The following is a 12,478-nucleotide window of genomic DNA, read 5'->3' as shown; positions in this document are numbered from 1 at the left end:
TGCCCTGCTCTCTCTCTCCACTGTCTCCTGGCTGGTTGCCCTGCTCTCTCTCTCCACTGTCTCCTGGCTGGTTGCCCTCCTCTCTCCACTGTCTCCTGGCTGGTTGCCCTGCTCTCTCTCTCCACTGTCTCCTGGCTGGTTGCCCTGCTCTCTCTCTCCACTGTCTCCTGGCTGGTTGCCCTGCTCTCTCTCTCCACTGTCTCCTGGCTGGTTGCCCTGCTCTCTCTCCACTGTCTCCTGGCTGGTTGCCCTGCTCTCTCTCTCCACTGTCTCCTGGCTGGTTGCCCTGCTCTCTCTCTCCACTGTCTCCTGGCTGGTTGCCCTGCTCTCTCTCTCCACTGTCTCCTGGCTGGTAGCCCTGCTCTCTCTCTCCACTGTCTCCTGGCTGGTTGCCCTGCTCTCTCTCTCCACTGTCTCCTGGCTGGTTGCCCTGCTCTCTCTCTCCACTGTCTCCTGGCTGGTTGCCCTGCTCTCTCTCTCCACTGTCTCCTGGCTGGTTGCCCTGCTCTCTCTCTCCACTGTCTCCTGGCTGGTTGCCCTGCTCTCTCTCTCCACTGTCTCCTGGCTGGTTGCCCTGCTCCCTCTCTCCACTGTCTCCTGGCTGGTTGCCCTGCTCTCCTCTCTCCACTGTCTCCTGGCTGGTTGCCCTGCTCTCTCCCACTGTCTCCTGGCTGGTTGCCCTGCCTCTCTCTCCACTGTCTCCTGGCTGGTTGCCCTCCTCTCTCTCTCCACTGTCTCCTGGCTGGTTGCCCTGCTCTCTCCACTGTCTCCTGGCTGGTTGCCCTGCTCTCTCTCCACTGTCTCCTGGCTGGTTGCCCTGCTCTCTCTCTCCACTGTCTCCTGGCTGGTTGCCCTGCTCTCTCTCTCCACTGTCTCCTGGCTGGTTGCCCTCCTCTCTCTCCACTGTCTCCTGGCTGGTTGCCCTGCCCTCTCTCCACTGTCTCCTGGCTGGTTGCCCTGCTCTCTCTCTCCACTGTCTCCTGGCTGGTTGCCCTGCTCTCTCTCTCCACTGTCTCCTGCTGGTTGCCCTGCTCTCTCTCTCCCACTGTCTCCTGGCTGGTTGCCCTGCTCTCTCTCCACTGTCTCCTGGCTGGTTGCCCTGCTCTCTCTCTCCACTGTCTCCTGGCTGGTTGCCCTGCTCTCTCTCTCCACTGTCTCCTGGCTGGTTGCCCTGCTCTCTCTCTCCACTGTCTCCTGGCTGGTTGCCCTGCTCTCTCTCCACTGTCTCCTGGCTGGTTGCCCTGCTCTCTCTCTCCACTGTCTCCTGGCTGGTTGCCCTGCTCTCTCTCCACTGTCTCCTGGCTGGTTGCCCTGCTCTCTCTCTCCACTGTCTCCTGGCTGGTTGCCCTGCTCTCTCTCTCCACTGTCTCCTGGCTGGTTGCCCTGCTCTCTCTCTCCACTGTCTCCTGGCTGGTTGCCCTGCTCTCTCTCTCCACTGTCTCCTGGCTGGTTGCCCTGCTCTCTCTCTCCACTGTCTCCTGGCTGGTTGCCCTGCTCTCTCTCTCCACTGTCTCCTGGCTGGTTGCCCTGCTCCCTCTCTCCACTGTCTCCTGGCTGGTTGCCCTGCTCCTCTCTCCACTGTCTCCTGGCTGGTTGCCCTGCTCTCTCTCTCCACTGTCTCCTGGCTGGTTGCCCTGCTCTCTCTCTCCACTGTCTCCTGGCTGGTTGCCCTGCTCTCTCTCTCCACTGTCTCCTGGCTGGTTGCCCTGCTCTCTCTCTCCACTGTCTCCTGGCTGGTTGCCCTGCTCTCTCTCTCCACTGTCTCCTGGCTGGTTGCCCTGCTCTCTCTCTCCACTGTCTCCTGGCTGGTTGCCCTGCTCTCTCTCTCCCACTGTCTCCTGGCTGGTTGCCCTGCTCTCTCTCTCCACTGTCTCCTGGCTGGTTGCCCTGCTCTCTCTCTCCACTGTCTCCTGGCTGGTTGCCCTGCCCTCTCTCCACTGTCTCCTGGCTGGTTGCCCTGCTCTCTCTCTCCACTGTCTCCTGGCTGGTTGCCCTGCTCTCTCTCTCCACTGTCTCCTGGCTGGTTGCCCTGCTCTCTCTCTCCACTGTCTCCTGGCTGGTTGCCCTGCTCTCTCTCCACTGTCTCCTGGCTGGTTGCCCTGCTCTCTCTCTCCACTGTCTCCTGGCTGGTTGCCCTGCTAACTCTCTCTCTACTGTCTCCAGGCTGGTTGCCCTCCTCTCTCCACTGTCTCCTGGCTGGTTGCCCTGCTCTCTCTCTCCACTGTCTCCTGGCTGGTTGCCCTGCTCTCTCTCTCCACTGTCTCCTGGCTGGTTGCCCTGCTCTCTCTCTCCACTGTCTCCTGGCTGGTTGCCCTGCTCTCTCTCTCCACTGTCTCCTGGCTGGTTGCCCTGCTCTCTCTCTCCACTGTCTCCTAGCTGGTTGCCCTGCTCTCTCTCTCTACTGTCTCCAGGCTGGTTGCCCTCCTCTCTCCACTGTCTCCTGGCTGGTTGCCCTGCCCTCTCTCCACTGTCTCCTGGCTGGTTGCCCTCCTCTCTCTCTCCACTGTCTCCTGGCTGGTTGCCCTGCTCTCTCTCTCCACTGTCTCCTAGCTGGTTGCCCTGCTCTCTCTCTCTCCACTGTCTCCTGGCTGGTTGCCCTCCTCTCTCCACTGTCTCCTGGCTGGTTGCCCTGCTCTCTCTCTCCACTGTCTCCTGGCTGGTTGCCCTGCTCTCTCTCTCCACTGTCTCCTGGCTGGTTGCCCTGCTCTCTCTCTCCACTGTCTCCTGGCTGGTTGCCCTGCTCTCTCTCTCCACTGTCTCCTGGCTGGTTGCCCTGCTCTCTCTCTCCACTGTCTCCTGGCTGGTTGCCCTGCTCTCTCTCTCCACTGTCTCCTGGCTGGTTGCCCTGCTCTCTCTCTCCACTGTCTCCTGGCTGGTAGCCCTGCTCTCTCTCTCCACTGTCTCCTGGCTGGTTGCCCTGCTCTCTCTCTCCACTGTCTCCTGGCTGGTTGCCCTGCTCTCTCTCTCCACTGTCTCCTGGCTGGTTGCCCTGCTCTCTCTCTCACTGTCTCCTGGCTGGTTGCCCTGCTCTCTCTCTCCACTGTCTCCTGGCTGATTGCCCTGCTCTCTCTCTCCACTGTCTCCTGGCTGGTTGCCCTGCTCCCTCTCCCACTGTCTCCTGGCTGGTTGCCCTGCTCCCTCTCTCCACTGTCTCCTGGCTGGTTGCCCTGCTCTCTCTCTCCACTGTCTCCTGGCTGGTTGCCCTGCTCTCTCTCTCCACTGTCTCCTGGCTGGTTGCCCTGCTCTCTCTCTCCACTGTCTCCTGGCTGGTTGCCCTGCTCTCTCTCTCCACTGTCTCCTGGCTGGTTGCCCTGCTCTCTCTCTCCACTGTCTCCTGGCTGGTTGCCCTGCTCTCTCTCTCCACTGTCTCCTGGCTGGTTGCTGCTCTCTCTCTCCACTGTCTCCTGGCTGGTTGCCCTGCTCTCTCTCTCCACTGTCTCCTGGCTGGTTGCCCTGCTCTCTCTCTCCACTGTCTCCTGGCTGGTTGCCCTGCTCTCTCTCTCCACTGTCTCCTGGCTGGTTGCCCTGCTCTCTCTCTCCACTGTCTCCTGGCTGGTTGCCCTGCTCTCTCTCTCCACTGTCTCCAGGCTGGTTGCCCTGCTCTCTCTCTCCACTGTCTCCTGGCTGGTTGCCCTGCTCTCTCTCTCTCTCCACTGTCCCTGGGCTGGTTGCCCTGCTCTCTCTCTCCACTGTCTCCTGGCTGGTTGCCCTGCTCTCTCTCTCCACTGTCTCCAGGCTGGTTGCCCTGCTCTCTCTCTCCACTGTCTCCAGGCTGGTTGCCCTGCTCTCTCTCTCCACTGTCTCCTGGCTGGTTGCCCTGCTCTCTCTCCACTGTCTCCTGGCTGGCTGTAGGTTGGTGGGAACCAGACAGTGGTTTGTTTTCAAATTATTTGTGTATCTGTGTAATCTGAGGGAAATATTTGTCTCTAATATGGTCATACATTTGGCAGGAAGTTAAGAAGTGCAGCTCAGTTTCCACCTCATTTTGTGGGCAGTGTGCACATAGCCTTTCTTCTCTCTCTCGCTCTCTATCATCAATCATACAGTGTAACCTCGTGTCCATTCGACAGCTTGACTGATGACACTGATCTATTGTAGACTTCAGGGCAGACGGTTTCAGCCTAAAACACCACACAGTATAGTTGACTTTGGAACAGCTAAGGGTGATATACCCCAAACCTGGGATGGAAGCCACTGGACAGGAGCACTGCCCAAGTCTGTAGTCAGGATTAGTGGTTAATGTCTGGGGGAGAGAGGGAAGTAGCATGATACCTGGCTGGCTGGATGAAGGGAGCGGGGGAGGAAGGGAAGGAGGTAGCTGAGAGGGAGGGAGGTAGCTGGGAGGTAGCTGGGAGGTAGCTGAGAGGGAGGGAGGTAGCTGGGAGGTAGCTGAGAGGGAGGGAGGTAGCTGGGAGGTAGCTGAGAGGGAGGGAGGTAGCTGGGAGGTAGCTGGATGCTGGGAGGGAGGTAGCTGAGAGGAAGGGAGGTAGCTGGGAGGTAGCTGAGAGGTAGGGAGGTAGCTGGATGCTGGGAGGGAGGGAGGTAGCTGGATGCTGGGAGGGAGGGAGGTAGCTGGATGCTGGGAGGGATAGCTGGGAGGGAGGGAGGTAGCTGAGAGGAAGGGAGATAGCTGGGAGGTAGCTGAGAGGGAGGGAGGTAGCTGAGAGGGAGGGCGGTAGCTGGATGCTGGGAGGGAGGTAGCTGGATGCTGGGAGGGAGGTAGCTGATAGGGAGGGAGGGAGGGAGGTAGCTGAGAGGGAGTGAGGTAGCTGAGAGGAAGGGAGGTAGCTGAGAGGAAGGGAGGTAGCTGGGAGGTAGCTGAGAGGGAGGGAGGTAGCTGGATGCTGGGAGGGAGGGAGGTAGCTGGATGCTGGGAGGGAGGTAGCTGATAGGGATGGAGGGAGGTAGCTGAGAGGGAGGGAGGTAGCTGGATGCTGGGAGGGAGGGAGGTAGCTGGATGCTGGGAGGGAGGTAGCTGAGAGGGAGGGGAGGTAGCTGAGAGGGAGGGAGGTAGCTGAGAGGGAGGGGGGAGGTAGCTGGAGCTGGGAGGGAGGGAGGGAGGTAGCTGGATGCTGGGAGGGAGGGAGGTAGCTGGATGCTGGGAGGGAGGGAGGTAGCTGGATGCTGGGAGGAAGGGCTGGGTGGGAGGTAGCTGGGTGCTGGGAGGAGGTAGCTGGGTGGGAGGTAGCTGGGTGCTGGGGGAGGGAGGTAGCTGGGAGGTAGCTGAGAGGGAGGGAGAGGTAGCTGGGAGGTAGCTGGGAGGTAGCTGGGTGGGGAGGTAGCTGGGAGGTAGCTGGGTGCTGGGAGGGAGGTAGCTGGGAGGTAGCTGAGAGGGAGCTGGGAGGGATGGAGCTGGGAGGGATGGAGCTGGGTGCTGGGAGGGAGGTAGCTGGGTGCTGGGAGGGAGGTAGCTGGGTGCTGGGAGGGAGGTAGCTGGGAGGTAGCTGAGAGGGAGGGAGGCTGGGAGGGATGGATGGATGTAGCTGGGAGGGATGGAGGTAGCTGGGTGCTGGGAGGGAGGAATGAGGTAGCTGGGTGCTGGGAGGGAGGAATGGGGTAGGGGTGCTGGGAGGAGGATGGAGGTAGCTGGGTGCTGGGAGGGAGGAATGGAGGTAGCTGGGAGGGAGGAATGGAGGTAGCTGGGAGGGAGGAATGGAGGTAGCTGGGAGGGAGGAATGGAGGTAGCTGGGAGGGAGGAATGGAGGAAGCTGGGTGGTAGGGAGGGATGGAGGTAGCTGGGATGGAGGTAGCTGGGTGCTGGGAGGGAAAAATCCTTCTGTAGCTGGGAGGTAGCTGAGAGGGAGGGAGGGATGGAGGTAGCTGGGTGCTGGGAGGGATGGAGGTAGCTGGGTGGGGAGGGATGGAGGGAGGGAGGGATGGAGGTAGCTGGGTAGTAGGGAGGGAGGGATGGAGGTAGCTGTTTGCTGGTAGGGAGGGATGGAGGTAGCTGGGTGGTAGGGAGGGAGGGATGGAGGTATCTGGGTGCTGGGAGGGATGGAAGTAGCTGGGCCCCGCCCTTTCGGAAAAAGCTGGTAGGGAGGGAGGTAGCTGGGAGGGAGGGAGGGAGGGATGGAGGTAGCTGGGAGGGATGGAGGGATGGAGGTAGCTGGGTGGTAGGGAGGGATAGAGGGAGGGATGGAGGTAGCTGGGTGGTAGGGAGGGAGGGATGGAGGTAGCTGGGTGGTAGGGAGGGAGGGATGGAGGTAGCTGGGTGGTAGGGAGGGAGGGATGGAGGTAGCTGGGTGGTAGGGATGGAGGTAGCTGGGTGGTAGGGAGGGAGGGATGGAGGTAGCTGGGTGGTAGGGAGGGAGGGATGGAGGTAGCTGGGTGGTAGGGAGGGAGGATGGAGGTAGCTGGGTGGTAGGGAGGGATTGAGGTAGCTGGGTGGTAGGGAGGGATGGAGGTAGCTGGGTGGTAGGGAGGGATGGAGGTAGCTCGGTGGTAGGGAGGGATGGAGGTAGCTGGGTGGTAGGGAGGGATGGAGGTAGCTTGGTGGTAGGGAGGGAGGGAGGTAGCTGGGAGGGAGGATCACCACAGGGCATTCAACACCATAGTACCCTCCAAGCTTCGTGGCTCGAGACCCTGGGTCTCGACCCCGCCCTGTGCAACTGGGTACTGACTTCCTGCGGGCCCTCCCAGGTGGTGAGGGTAGGCAACAACATCTCCTCCCCTGCTGATCCTCAACACTGGGGCCCCAAGAGGTAGCAAAGGTAGCTGTGAGGGAGGGATGGAGGTAGATGGGTGGTAGGGAGGGAGGGATGGAGGTAGCTGGGTGGTAGGGAGGGAGGGATGGAGGTAGCTGGGTGGTAGGGAGGGAGGGATGGAGGAGGTAGGGAGGGAGGGATGGAGGTAGTTGGGTGGTAGGGAGGGAGGGATGGAGGTAGCTGGGTGGTAGGGAGGGATGGATGGATGGAGGTAGCTGGGTGGTAGGGGGAGGGATGGAGTTGCTGGGTGGTAGGGAGGTAGCTGGGAGGGAGGGAGGTAGCTGGGAGGGAGGGAGGTAGCTGGGAGGGAGGGAGGTAGCTGGGAGGAAGGGAGGTAGCTGGGTGGTAGGTAGGGATGGAGGTAGCTGGGTGGTAGGGAGGGAGGGAGGTAGCTGGGAGGGAGGGTGGGAGGGATGGAGGTAGCTGGGTGGTAGGGAGGGATGGATGGATGGAGGTAGCTGGGTGGTAGGGTGGGATGGATGGAGGTAGCTGTACTTACCCTACATTGTTCATCTCTCATATGGTGGTAGGGAGGGATGGAGGTAGCTGGGAGGGAGGGTGGGAGGGATGGAGGTAGCTGGGTGGTAGGGAGGGATGGAGGTAGCTGGGTGGTAGGGAGGGATGGAGGTAGCTTGGTGGTAGAGAGGGAGGGATGGAGGTTGCTGGGTGCTTGGAGGGAGGGATGGAGGTTGCTGGGTGCTGGGAGGGATGGAGGTAGCTGGGTGGTAGGGAGGGATGGAGGTAGCTGGGTGGTAGGGAGGGATGGAGGTAGCTGGGTGGTAGGGAGGGATGGAGGTAGCTGGGTGGTAGGGAGGGAAGGATGGAGGTAGCTGGGTGGTAGGGAGGGAAGGATGGAGGTAGCTGGGTGGTAGGGAGGGAAGGATGGAGGTAGCTGGGTGGTAGGGAGGGAGGGATGGAGGTAGCTGGGTGATGGGAGGGATGGAGGTAGCTGGGTAGTAGGGAGGGATGGAGGTAGCTGGGTGGTAGGGAGGGATGAGGTAGCTGGGTGGTAGGGAGGGAGGGATGGAGGTAGCTGGGTGATGGGAGGGATGGAGGTAGCTGGGTGGTAGGGAGGGGGATGGAGGTAGCTGGGTGGTAGGAAGGGATGGTGGTAGCTGGGTGGTAGGGGGGATGGAGGTAGCTGGGTGGTAGGGAGGGATGGAGGGAGGGATGGAGGTAGCTGGGTGGTAGGGAGGGATGGTGGTAGCTGGGTGGTAGGGAGGGATGGTGGTAGCTGGGTGGTAGGGGGATGGAGGTAGCTGGGTGGTAGGGAGGGATGGAGGTAGCTGGGTGGTAGGGGGATGGAGGTAGCTGGGTGGTAGTGAGGGATGAGGTAGCTGGGTGATGGGAGGGATAGAGGGAGGGATGGAGGTAGGTGGGTGGTAGGGAGGGATGGAGGTAGCTGGGAGGGAGGGAGGGATGGAGGTAGCTGGGTGGTAGGGAGGGATGGAGGTAGCTGGGAGGGAGAGAGGGAGGGAGGGACTGGGCATTGCTCACATGATAGGTGGTTCAGATTGGATGGATGGCTCAATTTGTTGCAGTAATGGAGCACAGTGTTTCCTGTCTACAACTGTTGGTTTGCTACCTGCCTGGACCACCTGCACTGAGGCCAATATTAACTACCTTCGTGATTTGATTTATTGGGTAAAAATTGGGTGCACCGAGTACAACCCAGGGGATAACACACTAAAGTGTTCCCTGGTGGAATACAGACCAGACACAGTGAAGCAACATTAGTCCCCACAGTACAAGACAGCGTCATTACAATGAGCAAGTGAAAAAGGAGAGACCTGTCCTAGAGATCCTAATCTCATCAGTTGTCCTCCTGGACTCTGAAAACATCAATACATCTATATCGTTATCAGGAATACTTCACAACAGCGAAGATGACCTCTGCCTGTAGCCGACCATGTATTTTAACTGACGATATGTGGGGAAATATTTCTGTAACATTTGGTGAATGATTTTTTTGAAATGTGACTCAGTCGCTGGTCTGAGTCGCTGGCTTCTAGCTGGTCATATGTGAGTGTAGAGCCCCAGGAAGTGTGATCCACCTCCCTGTCTGTCCGCGTTCACTAGTTAGCTCCTCAGGCCTCTCTGTCTCAGTGTGCGTCTGCTCCTCAATCTGCTTCAGTTCAGGGGTCACCTGAAACCGATCTGCTGAGCCTATTCCCGACACGACACACCACAACGCAGAACAGAGTTGTGTGTGAAGGAGTCATCCACCTGTACTCTTCACTAGAATGTTTATGAATTGGATCACTTACCGTGTGTGCTGGTGTTTTGTAACTCAGATGAAAAAAAGTGTGTGTGAGTGTGAGAGAGATTGTGAGTTGAGCTCCTTAAATCTGCAGAGCTAGGTAATTGGTGAAGGAAAAAGGGTGATACTGAGAGGTGTGTTTGGGTTCTACATGAAGGGGGGGGCGCTACAGTGAGAGAGGTGTGTGTGTGTTTGGGTTCTACATGAAGGGTGGGGCGCTACAGTGAGAGAGGTGTGTGTGTGTTTGGGTTCTACATGAAGGGGGTGCTACATTGAGAGAGGTGTGTGTGTGTGTTTGGGTTCTACATGAAGGGGGCGCTACAGTGAGAGAGGTGTGTGTGTGTGTGTGTTCTACATGAAGGGGGGCGCTACAGTGAGAGAGGTGTGTGTATTTGGGTTCTACATGAAGGGGGTGCTACAGTGAGAGAGGTGTGTGTTTGGGTTCTACATGAAGGGGGCCGCTACAGTGAGAGAGGTGTGTGTGTTTGGGTTCTACATGAAGGGAGGTGCTACAGTCAGAGAGGTGTGTGTGTTTGTTTGGTTCTACATGAATGGGGGCGCTACAGTGAGAGAGGTGTGTGTGTGTTTGGGTTCTACATGAATGGGGGCGCTACAGTGAGAGAGGTGTGTGTGTGTTTTGGGTTCTACATGAATGGGGGCGCTACAGTGAGATAGGTGTGTGTGTTTTTGGGTTCTACATGAAGGGGGGCGCTACAGTGAGAGAGGTGTGTGTGTGTGTTTGGGTTCTACATGAATGGGGGCGCTACAGTGAGAGATGTGTGTGTGTTTGGGTTCTACATGAAGGGGGTGCTACAGTGAGAGAGGTGTGTGTGTGTGTTTGGGTTCTACATGAAGGGGGCGCTACAGTGAGAGAGGTGTGTGTGTGTGTTTGGGTTCTACATGAAGGGGGCGCTACAGTGAGAGAGGTGTGTGTGTTTGGGTTCTACATGAAGGGGGGCGCTACAGTGAGAGGGTGTTTGTGTTTGGGTTCTACATGAAGGGGGGCGCTACAGTGAGAGAGGTGTGTGTATTTGGGTTCTACCTGAAGGGGGACGCTACAGTGAGAGAGGTGTGTGTGTTTGGGTTCTACATGAAGGGGGTGCTACAGTGAGAGAGGTGTGTGTGTTTGGGTTCTACATGAAGGGGGCGCTACAGTGAGAGAGGTGTGTGTGTTTGGGTTCTACATGAAGGGGGGCGCTACAGTGAGAGAGGTGTGTGTGTGTTTGGGTTCTACATGAAGGGCGGTGCTACAGTGAGACATGAATGGTGGTGCTACAGTGAGAGAGGTGTGTGTGTTTTGGGTTCTACATGAAGGGGGGCGCTACAGTGAGAGAGGTGTGTGTGTGTTTGGGTTCTACATGAAGGGGGTGCTACAGTGAGACATGAATGGGGGTGCTACAGTGAGAGAGGTGTGTGTGTTTGGGTTCTACATGAAGGGGGTGTGTGTGTTTGGGTTCTACATGAAGGGGGGCGCTACAGTGAGAGAGGTGTGTGTGTGTTTGGGTTCTACATGAAGGGGGGGTGCTACAGTGAGACATGAATGGGGGTGCTACAGTGAGAGAGGTGTGTGTGTTTGGGTTCTACATGAAGGGGGTGTGTGTGTTTGGGTTCTACATGAATGGGGGCGCTACAGTGAGAGAGGTGTGTGTGTGTTTGGGTTCTACATGAAGGGGGGCGCTACAGTGAGAGAGGTGTTTGTGTTTGGGTTCTACATGAAGGGGGTGCTACAGTCAGAGAGGTGTGTGTGTTTGGGTTCTACATGAATGGGGGTGCTACAGTGAGAGAGGTGTGTGTGTTTGGGTTCTACATGAAGGGGGTGCTACAGTGAGAGAGGTGTGTGTGTTTGGGTTCTACATGAAAGGGGTGCTAGAGTGAGAGAGGTGTGTGTTTGGGTTCTACATGAAGGGGTGCTACAGTGAGAGAAGTGTGTGTGTGTTTGGGTTCTACATGAAGGGGGTGCTACAGTGAGAGAGGTGTGTGTGTTTGGGTTCTACATGAAGGGGGTGCTACAGTGAGAGAGGTGTGTGTGTTTGGGTTCTACATGAAGGGGGTGCTACAGTGAGAGAGGTGTGTGTGTTTGGGTTCTACATGAAGGGGGTGCTAGAGTGAGAGAGGTGTGTGTTTGGGTTCTACATGAAGGGTGCTACAGTGAGAGAGGTGTGTGTGTTTTGGGTTCTACATGAAGGGGGTGCTACAGTGAGAGAGGTGTGTGTTTTGGGTTCTACATGAAGGGGGTGCTACAGTGAGAGAGGTGTGTGTGTTTGGGTTCTACATGAAGGGGGTGCTACAGTGAGAGAGGTGTGTGTGTTTGGGTTCTACATGAAGGGGGGCTAGAGTGAGAGAGGTGTGTGTGTTTGGGTTCTACATGAAGGGGGCTACAGTGAGAGAGGTGTGTGTGTTTGGGTTCTACATGAAGGGGGGCTACAGTGAGAGAGGTGTGTGTGTTTGGGTTCTACATGATTGGGGGTGCTACAGTGAGAGAGGTGTGTGTGTTTGGGTTCTACATGAAGGGGGGCGCTACAGTGAGAGAGGTGTGTGTGTTTGGGTTCTACATGAAGGGGGCTAGAGTGAGAGAGGTGTGTGTGTTTGGGTTCTACATGAAGGGGGCGCTACAGTGAGAGAGGTGTGTGTGTTTGGGTTCTACATGAAGGGGGCGCTACAGTGAGAGAGGTGTGTGTGTGTGTGTTTGGTTTGCCAGGCAGGAAGGGGGGTGCTACAGAGAGATGGGGGTGTTGAGGGAGCTTTCTGGTTTTCTCTTGGTGACAGAGCCTGTTGCCATGGAGCTGGGCCTCCCATTGGTGGAGGACTCGGCCAATCGCATGGCAGCACCGTCTGTTTCATCATTGATTAAAAAAAATGTCTCTCTCCTGCTCCCTCTGCCGTGTCGCTCTCTCTGCTCCCCCTTCCTAAACTAGAAGAAGGGCAGAAATTACGTAAGATCTATAATGGGAACGGGACCAATTTCCTGTGTTTCTTTTGACATTTTTTTTTCTTTTTCTTTGAGAGGTAGCCTCCAATCCATCCAGCATACTTCTGAAGGACACTAACCACGTTACACTTGATTTCCTTTGACATAAAGTCGTCCCAGGTGACAACATTTGCATCACTTGGAGCCCAAAACCCACTGCAGGGCAGGTAATTGTGTTGAATGTAAAGACTTGTGGACATGAGTGAATGCGGCATGCTTCGAGTCCCTCCTCTGTGGGTAGCAGATAAACAGTCATCTGTAATACTAGTGTCATGATAACAGACAGTGTTAGGAGGACTTTATTTTTTTATTTTACCTTTATTTAACCAGGCAAGTCAGTTAAGAACAAACTCTTATTTTCAATGACGGCCTAGGAACAGTGGGTTAACTGCCTGTTCAGGGGCAGAACGACAGATTTGTACCTTGTCAGCTCGGGGGTTTGAACTCGCAACCTTCCGGTTACTAGTCCAACGCTCTAACCTCTAGGCTACCCTGCCGACTTGTCCTGAGTCCTGACACTCCATTCATAATGAACGTTCATTGACA

General features: G+C 57.2%; 2 protein-coding genes across 8 annotated transcripts in view; one reads left to right on the top strand and one right to left on the bottom strand.

The window, feature by feature from the left end:
- Window positions 1-11,785, bottom strand: part of LOC121840620 (adhesive plaque matrix protein-like) — a 36,292-nt gene extending 24,507 nt beyond the window's left edge. Inside the window, exons 1-3 of the mRNA XM_042304966.1 lie at window positions 11,682-11,785; window positions 5,100-5,444; window positions 4,273-4,471 (exon numbers count right to left, since the gene is read on the bottom strand). Coding sequence (XP_042160900.1) covers window positions 4,273-4,471; window positions 5,100-5,444; window positions 11,682-11,785 — 648 coding nt within the window. The remainder of the gene's footprint in view (window positions 1-4,272; window positions 4,472-5,099; window positions 5,445-11,681) is intronic.
- Window positions 1-12,478, top strand: part of LOC112236798 (R3H domain-containing protein 2-like) — a 105,290-nt gene that overhangs the window by 31,344 nt on the left and 61,468 nt on the right. The window contains exon 1 of one of the 7 annotated variants that reach the window (XM_042330110.1): window positions 11,797-12,099. The exons of the other annotated variants lie outside the window; for them this stretch is intronic. The gene's annotated coding sequence lies outside the window, so the exon portion shown is untranslated. Of the gene's footprint in view, window positions 1-11,796; window positions 12,100-12,478 lie in introns of those variants that run through there. 7 annotated transcript variants of the gene reach the window in all.

This window comes from Oncorhynchus tshawytscha, linkage group LG02 (genome assembly GCF_018296145.1).
Source record: "Oncorhynchus tshawytscha isolate Ot180627B linkage group LG02, Otsh_v2.0, whole genome shotgun sequence".
Classification (NCBI taxonomy): Eukaryota; Metazoa; Chordata; class Actinopteri; order Salmoniformes; family Salmonidae; genus Oncorhynchus; species Oncorhynchus tshawytscha.
The sequence above is the reverse complement of the archived record's forward strand: the minus strand, read 5'-3'. Positions and strand labels throughout refer to the sequence as shown.